A 15,749-nucleotide genomic window follows, 5' to 3' on the forward strand; every position below is an offset into this window, starting at 1 on the left:
GACAAGGCCGCATGTCCAAAACGTTGGGCCACGTGTAATTCATGTAGGAAAAAAGGCCACATTGCTTCTGTGTGTCAGTCCCCTAAAGTTCCTATCGACGAGGACGAGGCATCGGACATGGATGTTAACTGTGTGCTTTCTCAAACAAATAAGTTGTGTATTACTGTTCGTGTTCTGGATAAAGACATTCGCATGCAAGTGGACACTGGCTCTGCAGTAACTCTCATTAATTCTCGCACATTTTTGGAGTTGGGCTCCCCTCCCTTGTCTCCAGTTACGCGAAATCTGAGAACTTATAATAAACAGAAAATTCCTATCATTGGCCAGTTTGATGCTTTCACTCCCTACAAGTCTGTTGTTAGGCCCCCCACGTTTTATGTGGTGGATCATGCGGGCACTGAAAACCTGTTCGGTTATGATGCTTTCCAGTTGTTCGGGTTCTCCATTGATGATGATGTGCACCTCATATCTGAGGATATTCCGTATCAACAGCTGGATGGATTGTGTTCTGAATTTTCGTCCTTGTTCTCTGCTGGTCTGGGTCGTGCCAAGGAGTTTGAAGCCCACATTACTCTTAAACCTACAGCTCGCCCTAAGTTTTTCCGGGCACGCCCTATTCTGGTGGCGTTGCATGCACCTGTCAAGGCTGAGATAGACAGGTTAACAGCTTCAGGGATTCTCCTTCCTGTTAAATCCAGCGAATGGGCATCGCCAATCGTGGTGGTTTCTAAACCAAACGGGAGTCTGCGATTGTGTGGTGATTTTAAAGCCACCGTCAACGCTCAGAGCCTCATTGACACTTATCCTCTTCCCCGTCCTGAGGAGTTATTTACCAAGCTCCCTGGGGGCCAGTTCTTTTCCAAACTTGACTTATCGGAGGCGTACCATCAGTTGCCGTTGGATGCTTCTTCCAAGGAATTTCTCGCCATCAACACTCCTTGTGGGTTGTATCAGTACCAGCGGTTACCATTTGGCGTCGCTAGCGCGCCGGCCATTTTTCAGCGGTTTTTGGAACAGCTCACGGCTTCCATTCCCGGCTGCATCAACTATCTGGATGACATTGTTGTCATGGGGGCCTCCACTGAGGAGCACCTTCGCAATTTGCGTTCATTGTTTCGGGTTTTGCATTCGGCTGGGTTGAAGTGCAATCTGGACAAGTCACAGTTCTTCCAACCCTCCATTGTGTATCTTGGTTTCCACTTGTCCCGTGAGGGTATACGTCCTCTACGTCAGCACATTGCGGCCGTTAACGCTCTACCCCGACCATCTACAGTCAAAGAACTTCAGGCGTTTCTAGGCAAGATTGCTTATTATCACAAATTCATTCCATCTGCGGCGGCGGTAGCTCATCCTCTGCATCAGCTGTTACGCAAAAACGTCCCTTTCTGTTGGTCCGACGAGTGTGAGCAGGCTTTTGTCCGCCTGAAGGCTCATTTGCAGTCAGCGCCTTGTCTTGCCACATTCTGTCCGGGCCAGCACTTGGTTCTGGCGACTGACGTGTCACAGTATGGCCTAGGGGCTGTTCTCGCCCATCGGTATGAGGATGGGTCGGAATGTCCCATCGCCTATGCTTCCAAGACCCTCAACGATGCACAACGGCGTTACTCTCAAATCGAAAAGGAGGCGCTCGCTATCATTTATGCTCTAAAAAAGTTCAGCGTTCTTTTGTGTGGTTCTAAGTTTCACCTCATCACCGACCACAAGCTGCTGGTCTCTCTGTTCAGCCCATCGGCGTCGCTTCCGGATAAGGCAGCTCACCGTCTGCGTTGGGCCTTTTCTTGTCTCGTTTTCACTATGAGATTCACTATCACCCCACGGCTCAGCACGCCAACGCTGACACATTGTCGCGATTGCCGATGGGCCCCGACCCGGTTTTCGATCGTGATGAAATACTCTGTTTTCACATTGATGAGGAAGAACATCGTGTGGTCGAGGGTTTTCCACTTACAGGTTCGCAGGTCGCGTCGGGTACTGCACGGGACCCGGTCCTGCGTCAGGTGATCGGTTTTGTTCAACGGAGTTGGCCGGACAGGACCAAGGGCCGGGCATCAGATCCCCTTCGCAACTACCATGCCTTGTGCCTTCGTCTGTCTGTTCGTGATGGTTTTGTTCTTCTGGCCACGGATGGCGCATCTCCACGGATCGTGGTGCCAGCCTCTCTTTGCAAAGATGTTCTCAAACTGTTGCATGAAAGCCATTGGGGGATTTCTCGGACTAAGTCCCTGGCCCGCAGGCACGTTTATTGGTCCACTTGGTTGCTGCGTGTGGTCAGTGTGCTCAACAACTGGCTGCACCTCGTACAATGCCCTCTCCGTGGCCTGATCCGGCGCAGCCATGGGAAACGGGTGCACGCTGACTTTGCCGGCCCCTTCCTCGGTACTTATTGGCTACTGTTGATTGACGCCTTCTCGAAGTTTCCGTTTGTTGTTCGGTGTCCGTCACCCACCACTGCGCCGATGATGCTGGCTTTGTCCAAAATCTTTGCGCTAGAAGGTCTTCCATCCATGATTGTCATAGACAATGGCCCTCAGTTTTCTTCGCAGGCCTTCCGTGATTTTTGTACTGGACAAGGGATTCATCATGTTACAGCACCGCCCTTCCATCCGCAATCGAATGGGGAGGTCGAGCGCCTTGTTCACACTTTCAAAAGCCAGATGAAAAAATTCCTTAGTGATTTTTCCACAGATGACGCTCTGCTGCAATTTCTGAGTTCTTATTGCTTCACGCCTCTGGGTGATCACAGCCCTGCTGAACTCTCGCATGGCCGCCAACTGCGCACTCTGCTACACCTGCTTCACCCTGTCAGGACTTGTGCTGTGTCCCCTAGTGCGGGAAAATACTCGGTGGGCGCCGACGTGTGGGCACGAGGGTATGGATCTCGTCCTAAATGGATTCCAGGGGTGGTCAAGGTTCTTCGCGGCCGCCAGCTTTGTGAAATATGTACGGACGACGGCACGGTTGTTCGCCATTATGACCAGATGCGCCCACGAGTGGTGGCCACGCTGGTGCCACCGCCCCTTCCTTCGCCTCCACCAGCCCGAGAAGCCAGTCCTGTCGCTTCTGCCGATCTTCTGTACGTGTTGATGCAGCCGACGTCGCTACCGCTTCCGAGTACGCCGGAACCGGCCCCAGTCGCGACGCCGCCTTCTCCGGGACCCATCTCAATGGAGCACACCCCCAGGTCCATGACACCTATGGATGCTGCTCCGGAGTTTTCACTCATCATCTCGTCCAGGAGGCACGTTCCACGCACGAGCTTCCGTCCTGGACATTTTCGACCATACTCTCGTGTCTCTCCGTGGGATCTTCTCGGGGCCTCACAAGAGGCCATGGATGTCTCCGCACTGTCCATGTCTCCAAGGAAGTGAGTGTTTTTTTTTCAAGGGGGCAAAAGTGTTGTGACAGTGCCACGACATTTAACAGTGCCGCCACAACAGTACGCGCAAACGGCGATAGAGGCGCTCCGCAACTCGGCTGAGCGCGGGAGCGCCACCTAGCTACGAAAGGCGCCAGCCGCATGTCACGGCACGGCAGTCGAATGGGAGATACTGAGTTGTTATCATGTAACCAGCTATTGTTTCTAAGTGAGTGTGTTTGAATATGCACGCAATTATTGGTGATTAAAGGTTATAACATTAATGTTACACTTTACAATTTTAAAAATTATGTACTGTTCCAAAACTTTGCATAACTTGTGCAATGGAGACATCATTTTCAAATAATACAAAGCTTTAAATACAAGTTATTGATCAAACTATGTCATGAAAAATGACAGTTATTAGCTTATTGTATAACCACCATATAATTCTGTTGGGTATGATAATTATTCAACAGGGAACATATAAAATTGTAAAAAACTTGAATTTGATATGCACTGTAAATGAAATTATTAATAATTCATTTGAATGATTTATCATACTGGATGGAAGCAAAAAGTGTCAGAGAATCAGAAATGTCATATACTGTGTGTCTCTCCTAAGACTAGTTTGGCCTGTTTTCTCTGGCGTTTCAGCAGATATTTGCAATTTTGGTTTTTCAGTGAGTAGGTGGAGTCACACCAAATGGATACTGCACATCAGTTTTTTCAGGCAACATTCAGAGTCGATCGAAAGCATCAGTTAGTTAACCATTAAAAAAAAAAAAAAAAAATTCTTTTTGAAGAAGGATTTTAGTTCTCATTCAATAGAGTGGTCGAAAAAAGTCTCAGGTGATATTCGTTTCATGACTATGTATTAACAGGGACAGTTAAACATAAATAATAACAAGTATTCCTGCTGCAACTGAGCAGCACTGCTGCTTGGCAGTAGCAGTCAGTGCAGGGCAGGGAGGTGCTATTTCTACTGCAGTACTGGTTATTATTTGTGTTTTGCCATCGCTGTTAATACATATCAATAAAATGAACACAATAGTAGACTAATTTGGGCCTGCTGTATTGCATGGGCATGTAAAATTCTGCTATACAAATAATTTTGTTTGTAACAGGAAACAAACCAACACTTCCTGTCATCACTGGGCATCACATGAAAGACATGGTGAGCAACATTTGTTTGGACTGACTTGAGGTACACTTCTAAAAACTAAATTGCAAGTATCTCCAGAAACATCAGAGAAAATGCAGCTGATGACTCTTAGAAGAGACACCCAGTATATAGCAATAATACAAAATTTCTGTCGATAAATAATAAAAGAACCAACTCAAAATAAATCTCTTATGCCAAAATAAATCCATCACAATGTCCATTTTCATTATGAATGGAACACACACAACACTGGTGTAATATTGGACCAGTGTTGTATGTCTTTCATCCATAGTGTATAAAATATTCTAGCAAGAACCAACAGAACAGTCAATCAATGTGACGTCCATTTTCATTATACCTGCAATTTAATGCTTTCAGGACTTTTGGAATGCAGGCTGCCAGATGGTGTCACTGAACTTCCAGACTCCTGACACACCCATGCAGCTGAATGAGTCAAAGTTTGAATACAATGCACGTTGTGGCTACCTACTGAAGCCAGATTTTATGCGGAGAGCTGACCGGAGCTTTGATCCATTTGCTGAATCTCCCGTCGATGGTGTGATTGCCGCGCAGTGCCTTGTGAAAGTAAGCATGTACGAGCAGCAATTTCCATTTGCTCTTTGGTCTGTCTACATCTACATCTGCTCTCTGTAAATCACTGTGAAGTGCATGACATGGAGTATTTCTGATTGTAGCACTTGTTAGGGCTTCTTCACATTCCATGTGCGTTGGGAGTAGGACTGGATATACAGATAGAGGCCTGTTGCACACACCTCATTTGTTTCTGACTTTTTGGTGTTTATAGTTTTCTTACATTTTTGGTTGCCCTAATGAGTGAAGATACAATACCACAAAAATGTAATAACTAATGGAATTACTTAAGAGAAACATATCAGGGACTCCACACTTAAAAGTTAACTTTATGCTGTGAAAAGCAAAACAATCATTTCTTATTTGTACACCACTCAGCTTCTTCACAGCGCTCATCATGTTGGGTGTATTACTTAAAAGCTAAAATGTGTAATGATGAAAACTGACAACCAAAGAATCATCAAATTTTCAGGTTACATGTAGTCTTTTCTTTGTGTGTGTGTGTGTGTGTTTGTGTGTGTGTGTGTGTGAGAGAGAGAGAGAGAGAGAGAGAGAGAGAGAATATGTGACCATGTCTTCCTGGAACACAAGTGCTGATCAAAGTCAAGTGTGAGTGATATGAAGAAGCTATACTATACACTTAATACGTGCTCTAGAAACTATGTAAGTAGGCTTTTGTGGAATAGTTTTGGAATGTTTATTAATAGCTGATGACTGCTGTATTAGCTTGTATGGTGATGTTTTGACTGCTTGGGCAATGTCTGTTCTAGATCTATTACCCCATACAGCTACACCTAACTTCGGCTCTTTAACACTCCCTTGCTAGACTGGTGTAGAGATTCAGCCTTGCAACTCTTGTGACTTATCTCAAGGTTGAGCTGCGCTGTGCCCTGTTCCTCCTTGGCATCGAACTCCTTTCTTCCTTGCAGATTTCTGTAAGTGAAATGACTATAAACCAAACACTGCTTCTCTACTTAAATAAAGTGTAGACTGGTTCTAATTACCTTTGTATATTGTATATGTATAATTGGTTACGTGTTACATGGGAAGTTACTATTCCCAGAATCAACTAATAACTGCTGTTTGAAAGGCACATCATTAATATTTTGTGAATAGTATAAAACAACAATCACTTACACACATTGTATTCATCTTCCTTGGTGCCAGAGATCTTCCATTGTACCAGAGCTCCTTCATTCCTCCTAGCTCCACAGAGATTTTCAGCAGGTAGGCTCCACACCAGTTGAGTAATATTTTTCTGCAGTATGTGGCCTGATGTTTACAAACTAATTACGATTATGCACATCTTTACTCTGAGTTCTGTATTTGATGTACGTGATACATCCCCTTCAATGAATGGCATAGTTCACTGCATATCCCTCCACTAACAGAAGAGAAAAGATGTCATGATCACACACTTAACAGTCAGTCAAAAATGGTTCAAATGGCTCTGAGCACTATGGGACTCAACTGCTGTGGTCATAAGTCCCCTAGAACTTAGAACTACTTAAACCTAACTAACCTAAGGACAGCACACAACACCCAGCCATCACGAGGCAGAGAAAATCCCTGACCCCGCCGGGAATCGAACCCGGGAACCCGGGCGTGGGAAGCGAGAACGCTACCGCACGACCACGAGTTGCGGGCCAGTCAGTCAGTACAAACATACATATCCTCTAATACAAACATACATATTCTCTAATTATAATTTTTGTGGATTGTTATACTATATTTAATAGCTCCTCTACTTTGGATGGCAAAGTGACGTAGAGTGAACCATAATTACATTGCTTTCTTTCAGAGCACTTTCAGCTCTTTAAACATTAATTCCATTAATTTTGTATTCTTGCCTTTGGAGAAAGCAATTGTTTTATACAATTTTAAGGTAAAACATCAGATTATGCAGAGACTCAAATCCTCATGGGGAACTACAGGTTAGCTAATTTTTGCTTTCTCAATTTATTATCCGGTTTGGAGGAGATGCTCCCTTAAGTAGGGTCCTTATTCCTTTCTTCGCGAATATTACATTTAAGCATTCCTCCTCCCTGTAGGCTATCTTTCTGGGGATTCACTTCTCTTTTCCTCTTATTTCATAGGCCCAGTGAGCATGATGTACCTTGCCTTTCCTCTAAAGGGGTCGGGGTCCTCCCTTCCACGGGTCCATCAGAACCTGGCATAAGTTCCCTTCTTTGAGTATTAATAACCCATATAGTGTTTGGGGTCCTCCCTTCCTTGGGTCCACCCAAACCTGGCACGAGCTCCCTTGTTTGGGGATTACTTACCCATAACTCCCAATATGAACTACCTCCCTCTCCTTTTCTATTACTTTCCTGAGTACTACAGTACTACTCCTCATTCACTTTACCTCATCTTAAGGCTGCACCCTCGATGAAACTCCAGCTATCTTCTGCTTTTCAACTAGGAGTTCTCCTGTCTATTTTCCTCGCTCCAAAACTCCTTTTCCTTCTTAGCATTGGCTTGTCATTTCTATATGAAGATTATTAGTCGGACACCGTCTCCTCGTCCTTCCTCCCCATCAAACAGTGACAAACCTACCAAAAGAATACCCTGAAATCATCTTTATTCATGCATAGTTTCTAGGTGTGTGTGTGTGTGTGTGTGTGTGTGTGTGTGTGTGTGAAACATTCCACATGGGAAAAATATATCTAAAAACAAAGATGCTATGACTTACAAAAAGAAGTGCTGGCAGGTCGATAGACACACAAACAAACACACAAAATTCTAGCTTTCGCAACCAACGGTTGCCTCATCAGGAAAGAGGGAAGGAGAGGGAAAGACGAAAAGATTTGGGTTTTAAGGGAGAGGGTAAGGAGTCATTCCAATCCCGGGAGCGGGTATACACTCGCACACACACACATATCCATCCACACATATACAGACACAAGCAGACATATTTAAAGACAAAGAGTTTGGGCAGAGATGTCAGTCGAGGCAGAAGTGCAGAGGCAAAGATGTTGTTGAATGACAGGTGAGGTATGAGTGGCGGCAACTTGAAATTAGCAGAGATTGAGGCCTGGTGGATAATGGGAAGATAGGATATATTCAAGAGCAAGTTCCCATCTCCGGAGTTCGGATAGGTTGGTGTTAGTGGGAAGTATCCAGATAACCCGGACGGTGTAACACTGCGCGAAGATGTGCTGGCCGTGCACCAAGGCATGTTTAGCCACAGGGTGATCCTCATTACCAACAAACACTGTCTGCCTGTGTCCATTCATGCGAATGGACAGTTTGTTCCTGGTCATTCCCACATAGAATGCATCACAGTGTAGGCAGGTCAGTTGGTAGATCACGTGGGTGCTTTCACACGTGGCTCTGCCTTTGATCGTGTACACCTTCCGGGTTACAGGACTGGAGTAGGTGGTGGTGGGAGGGTGCATGGGACAGGTTTTACACCGGGGGCGGTTACAAGGGTAGGAGCCAGAGGGTAGGGAAGGTGGTTTGGGGATTTCATAGGGATGAACCAAGAGGTTACGAAGGTTAGGTGGACGGCGGAAAGACACTCTTGGTGGAGTGGGGAGAATTTCATGAAGGATGGATCTCATTTCAGGGCAGGATTTGAGGAAGTCGTATCCCTGCTGGAGAGCCACATTCAGAATCTGATCCAGTCCCGGAAAGTATCCTGTCACAAGTGGGGCACTTTTGTGGTTCTTCTGTGGGAATTTCTGGGTTTGAGAGGATGAGGAAGTGGCTCTGGTTATTTGCTTCTGTACCAGGTCGGGAGGGTAGTTGCGGACTGGAGCAGATTCGTTTGCCACGAAGACCTAGGCTGTAGGGAAGGGACCGTTTGATGTGGAATGGGTGGCAGCTGTCGTAATGGAGGTACTGCTGCTTGTTGGTGGGTTTGATGTGGACGGACGTGTGAAGCTGGCCATTGGACAGGTGGAGGTCAACATCAAGGAAAGTGGCATGGGATTTGGAGTAGGACCAGGGGAATCTGATGAAACCAAAGGAGTTGAGGTCGGAGAGGAAATTCTGGAGTTCTTCTTCACTGTGAGTCCAGATCATGAAGATGTCATCAATAAATCTGTACCAAACTTTGGGTTGGCAGGCTTGGGTAACCAAGAAGGCTTCCTCTAAGCGAACCATGAATAGGTTGGCGTACGAGGGGGCCATCCTGGTACCCATGGCTGTTCCCTTTAATTGTTGGGATGTCTGGCCTTCGAAAGTGAAGAAGTTGTGGGTCAGGATGAAGCTGGCTAAGGTAATGAGGAAAGAGGTTTTAGGTAGTGTGGCAGGTGATCGGCGTGAAAGGAAGTGCTCCATCGCAGCGAGGCCCTGGACGTGCGGGATATTTGTGTATAAGGAAGTGGCATCAATGGTTACAAGGATGGTTTCCGGGGGTAACGGATTGGGTAAGGATTCCAAGCGTTCGAGGAAGTGGTTGGTGTCTTTGATGAAGGATGGGAGATTGCATGTGATGGGTTGAAGGTGTTGATCTACATAGGCGGAGATACGTTCTGTGGGGGCTTGGTAACCAGCTACAATGGGGCGGCCGGGATGATTGGGTTTGTGACTTTTAGGAAGAAGGTAGGGGTGCGGGGTGTTGGTGGGGTCAGGAGGTTGATGGAGTCAGGTGAAAGGTTTTGTAGGGGGCCTAAGGTTCTGAGGATTCCTTGAAGCTCTGCCTGGACATCAGGAATGGAATTACTTTGGCAAACTTTGTATGTGGTGATGTCTGAAAGCTGACGCAGTCCCTCAGCCACATACTTCCGACGATCAAGTACCACGGTCGTGGAACCCTTGTCCGCCGGAAGGATGACGATGGACCGGTCAGCCTTCAGTTCACGGATAGCCTGGGCTTCAGCAGTGGTGATGTTGGGAGTAGGATTAAGGTTCTTTAAGAAGAATTGAGAGGCAATGCTGGAAGTCAGAAATTCCTGGAAGGTTTGGAGAGGGTGATTTTGAGGAAGAGGAGGTGGGTCCCGCTGTGACGGAGGACGCAACTGTACCAGGCAGGGTTCTATTTGGATAGTGTCTTGGGGAGTTGGATCATTTTTCTTCATAGCAAAGTGATACTTCCAGCAGAGAGTACGAGTGTAGGACAGTAAATCTTTGACGAGGGCTGTTTGGTTGAATCTGGGAGTGGGGCTGAAGGTGAGGCCTTTGGATAGGACAGAGGTTTCAGATTGGGAGAGAGGTTTGGAGGAAAGGTTAACTACTGAATTAGGGTGTTGTGGTTCCAGATTGTGTTGATTGGAATTATGAGGTTTTGGGGGGAGTGGAGCTGGAAGTGGGAGATTGAGTAGATGGGAGAGACTGGGTCTGTGTGCAATGAGAGGAGGTTGAGGTTTGCTGGAAAGGTTGTGAAGGGTGGGTGAGTTGGCTTTCCGGAGGTGGGAAACCAGGAGATTGGATAGTTTTTTGAGGTGAAGGGTGGCAAGCTGTTCTAATTTGCGGTTGGCCTGTAGGAGGATGCTCTGAACAGCCGGTGTGGATGTGGGAGAGGAAAGATTGAGGACTTTTATTAAGGATAGGAGTTGACGGGTGTGTTCATTGGCTGAGTTGATGTGTAGGTGAAGGATTAGGTGGGTGAGAGCAACGGATTGTTCAGTTTGGAACTGGTATAGGGACTGATGGAAAGAAGAGTTGCAGCCAGAGATGGGAACTTTAAGTGTGAGGCCTTTGGGGGTAATGCCAAATGTCAGACAAGCCTGAGAAAATAAAATATGCGAGCGTAATCTGGCTAGGGTGAAGGCATGTTTGCGGAGGGAATGTAAATAAAACTTAACAGGGTCGTTGTGGGGGTGATGTGAGTGTGACATGGTATTAGAAGGTGGAAATTGTAACATGAGGTTGAGATGAAAATGAAAATAACTGGAGGAAGTAACTGGAGATCTGTTGTGAAAAAAGGCGAAAAAGTGTTGGTTAAAGCTGGGCTATGTTGATCCTGTGGTGAACTTGGGTTGGTAGAGAACGATGTGCACATAGGTTAGGTGGTTGTGTTGCCGCCAAAACACTTTAAAGGATGGAGAGATTCGAGAAAATTTCGAAAAAACGGCGTGTAAATGTATTAAAAAGAGTGGTTTTGTGGTGGCAGATTATGAAAATGAGACTAACAATTGTCTGGTGAAGAAATAATGACGTTAAAACCTGTGGGAAGCGGCTAAAAATTATCAGTGATGTGGGAATAACGGAAATGGAAATAAAGCGAAAGTTATCAGAACTAGACGAAAAGGTTGTTTAATAGGTGAAATGAACTGTTTGTGGACTAGAAACGGTGGATTTTATAGCTGCGGTAGTGTTGAAAGCGGAAAAAAATTTTTGGTTATGGTTTGGAAATGGGTGACGTATTATTGAGTCTATATAGGCGGGATAAAAATGTATAGTAGATTACGGTAAAAAGGAGAAGGTGAATACAAAGTGAAACTACTGGCACAAACAAAAAGAGAAAATAAGATGACAGAAAAGATTTCGAAATACAACAGTGACAATAACAAACGTGATTGTTGGGTTCAAATTAATGATATAAATTAATAGAGGGAAACATTCCACATGGGAAAAATATATCTAAAAACAAAGATGATGTGACTTACCAAACGAAAGCGCTGGCACGTCGATAGACACACAAACAAACACAAACATACACAAAAAATTCAAGCTTTCGCAACAAACTGCTGCCTCATCAGGAAAGAGGGAAGGAGAGGGAAAGACGAAAGGATGTGGGTTTTAAGGGAGAGGGTAAGGAGTCATTCCAATCCCGGGAGCGGAAAGACTTACCTTAGGGGAAAAAAAGGACGGGTATACACTCGCACACACACACATATCCATCCACACATATACAGACACAAGGTGACATATTTAAAGACAAAGAGTATGGGCAGAGATGTCAGTCGAGGCAGAAGTGCAGAGGCAAAGATGTTGTTGAATGACAGGTGAGGTATGAGTGGCGGCAACTTGAAATTAGCGGAGATTGAGGCCTGGTGGATAACGGGAAGAGAGATCTGAAGGCTGACTGGTCCATCGTCATCCTTCCGGCGGACAAGGGTTCCACGACCGTGGTACTTGATTGTCGGGAGTATGTGGCTGAGGGACTGCGTCAGCTTTCAGACATCACCACATACAAAGTTTGCCAAGGTAATCCCATTCCTGATGTCCAGGCAGAGCTTCAAGGAATCCTCAGAACCTTAGGCCCCCTACAAAACCTTTCACCTGACTCCATCAACCTCCTGACCCCACCAACACCCCGCACCCCTACCTTCTTCCTAAAAGTCACAAACCCAATCATCCCGGCCGCCCCATTGTAGCTGGTTACCAAGCCCCCACAGAACGTATCTCCGCCTATGTAGATCAACACCTTCAACCCATCACATGCAATCTCCCATCCTTCATCAAAGACACCAACCACTTCCTCGAACGCTTGGAATCCTTACCCAATCCGTTACCCCCGGAAACCATCCTTGTAACCATTGATGCCACTTCCTTATACACAAATATCCCGCACGTCCAGGGCCTCGCTGCGATGGAGCACTTCCTTTCACGCCGATCACCTGCCACCCTACCTAAACCCTCTTTCCTCATTACCTTAGCCAGCTTCATCCTGACCCACAACTTCTTCACTTTTGAAGGCCAGACATACCAACAATTAAAGGGAACAGCCATGGGTACCAGGATGGCCCCCTCATACGCCAACCTATTCATGGGTCGCTTAGAGGAAGCCTTCTTGGGTACCCAAGCCAGTCAACCCAAAGTTTGGTACAGATTTATTGATGACATCTTCATGATCTGGACTCACAGTGAAGAAGAACTCCAGAATTTCCTCTCCGACCTCAACTCCTTTGGTTCCATCAGATTCACCTGGTCCTACTCCAAATCCCATGCCACTTTCCTTGATGTTGACCTCCACCTGCCCAATGGCCAGCTTCACACGTCCGTCCACATCAAACCCACCAACAAGCAGCAGTACCTCCATTACAACAGCTGCCACCCATTCCACATCAAACGGTCCCTTCCCTACAGCCTAGGTCTTCGTGGCAAACGAATCTGCTCCAATCCGGAATCCCTGAAGCATTACACCAACAACCTGACAACAGCTTTCGCATCCCGCAACTACCCTCCCGACCTGGTACAGAAGCAAATAACCAGAGCCACTTCCTCATCCTCTCAAACCCAGAACCTCCCACAGAGGAACCACAAAAGTGCCCCACTTGTGACAGGATACTTTCCGGGACTGGATCAGATTCTGAATGTGGCTCTCCAGCAGGGATACGACTTCCTCAAATCCTGCCCTGAAATGAGATCCATCCTTCATGAAATCCTCCCCACTCCACCAAGAGTGTCTTTCCGCCGTCCACCTAACCTTCGTAACCTCTTAGTTCATCCCTATGAAATCCCCAAACCACCTTCCCTACCCTCTGGCTCCTACCCTTGTAACCGCCCCCGGTGTAAAACCTGTCCCATGCACCCTCCCACCACCACCTACTCCAGTCCTGTAACCCGGAAGGTGTCCACGATCAAAGGCAGAGCCACGTGTGAAAGCACCCACGTGATCTACCAACTGACCTGCCTACACTGTGATGCATTCTATGTGGGAATGACCAGGAACAAACTGTCCATTCGCATGAATGGACACAGGCAGACAGTGTTTGTTGGTAATGAGGATCACCCTGTGGCTAAACATGCCTTGGTGCACGGCCAGCACATCTTTGCGCAGTGTTACACCGTCCAGGTTATCTGGATACTTCCCACTAACACCAACCTATCCGAACTCCGGAGATGGGAACTTGCTCTTCAATATATCCTCTCTTCCCGTTATCCACCAGGCCTCAATCTCCGCTAACTTCAATTTGCCGCCACTCATACCTCACCTGTCATTCAACAACATCTTTGCTTCTGCACTTCTGCCTCGACTGACATCTCTGCCCAAACTCTTTGTCTTTAAATATGTCTGCTTGTGTCTGTATATGTGTGGATGGATATGTGTGTGTGTGCGAGTGTATACCCGCTCCCGGGATTGGAATGACTCCTTACCCTCTCCCTTATAACCCACATCCTTTCGTCTTTCCCTCTCCTTCCCTCTTTCCTGATGAGGCAACAGTTTGTTGCGAAAGCTTGAATTTTGTGTGTATGTTTGTGTTTGTTTGTGTGTCTATCGACGTGCCAGCGCTTTCGTTTGGTGAGTCACATCATCTTTGTTTCTGCTATACAATTTTATCCTGCCTATATATACTCAATAATATGTAACCCATTTCCAAACCATAACCAAAAAAATTCTTTGCCGCTTTCAGCACTACCGCCGCTATAAAATCCACCATCTCTAGTTCACAAACAGTTCCTTTCACCTTTTAAACAACCATTTCGGCTAGTTCTAATAACTTTCGCTTTATTTCCATTTCCGTGTTTCTCACATCACTGATAATTTTTATCCGCTTCCCACAGGTTTTAATGTCATTAATTCTTCGTCAGACAATTGTTAGCCTCATTTTCATAATCTGCCACCACAAAACCACCTCCTTTTAATATATTACACGCAGTTTTTTCGAAATTTTCCCGAATTACTCCGTCATTTAACGTGTTTTGGCGGCAACACAACCACCTAACCTTTGGGCACATCGTTGTCTACCAACCCAAGTCCAACATAGCCCAGCTGTAACCAACACCTTCTCGCCTTTTTTCACACCAGATCTCCAGTTACTTTCCAGTTCACCTTTATCTCTCCCCATATATTTTTATTTTCATTTTCATTTCAGCCTCATGTTACACTTTCCACCTTCTAATACCATGTCACACTCACAACACCCCCACAACGACCCCATTAAGTTTTATTTACATTCCCTCCGCAAACATGCCTTCACCCTAGCCAGATTACGCTCCCATATTCTATTTTCTCAGGCTTGTCTGACATTTGGCATTACCCCCAAAGACCTCACACTTAATGTTCCCATCTCTGGCTGCAACCCTTCTTTCCATCAGTCCCTATACCAGTTCCAAAATGAACAATCCATTGCCCTCACCCACCTAATCCTTCAACTACACATCAACTCAGCCAATGAACACACCTGTCAACTCCTATCCTTAATAAAAGTCCTTAATCTTTCCTCTCCCACATCCACACCGGCTGTTCAGAGCATCCTCCTACAGGCCAACCGTAAATTAGAACAGGATGCCACCCTCCACCTCAAAAAACTATCCAATCTCCTGGTTTCCACCTCCGGAAAGCCAACTCACTCACCCTTCACAACCTTTCCAGCAAACCTCAACCTCCTCTCATTGCACACAAACCCAGTCTCTTCCATCTACTCAACCTCCCACTTCCAGCTCCATTCCCTCCAAAACCTCAAAATTCCAATCAACACAATCTGGAACCACAACACCCTAATTCAGTAGTTAACCTTTCCTCCAAACCTCTCTCCCAATCCGAAACCTCTGTCCTATCCAAAGTCCTCACCTTCAGCCCCACTCCCAGATTCAACCAAACAGCCCTTGTCAAAGATTTACTGTCCTACACCCGTACTCTCTGCTGGAAATATCACTTTGCCACGAAGAAAAATGATCCTAATCCTACTCCTAATGATCCAACTCCCCAAGACACCACCCAAATTGAACCCTGCCTGGAACAGTTCCGTCCTCTGTCGCAGTGGGACCCACCTCCTCTTCCTCAAAATCACCCTCTCCAAACAT

The 15,749-nt window shown here is 46.2% G+C and overlaps 1 protein-coding gene across 3 annotated transcripts in view; it reads left to right on the plus strand.

The window, feature by feature from the left end:
* LOC126198524 (1-phosphatidylinositol 4,5-bisphosphate phosphodiesterase-like) overlaps positions 1-15,749 on the plus strand; it is a 590,920-nt gene that overhangs the window by 430,653 nt on the left and 144,518 nt on the right. For all 3 annotated transcript variants that reach the window (XM_049934913.1, XM_049934915.1, XM_049934914.1), the window contains exon 15: positions 4,899-5,105. In XM_049934913.1, coding sequence (XP_049790870.1) covers positions 4,899-5,105 — 207 coding nt within the window. The remainder of the gene's footprint in view (positions 1-4,898; positions 5,106-15,749) is intronic.

This window comes from Schistocerca nitens, chromosome 8 (assembly GCF_023898315.1).
Source record: "Schistocerca nitens isolate TAMUIC-IGC-003100 chromosome 8, iqSchNite1.1, whole genome shotgun sequence".
Taxonomy (NCBI): Eukaryota; Metazoa; Arthropoda; class Insecta; order Orthoptera; family Acrididae; genus Schistocerca; species Schistocerca nitens.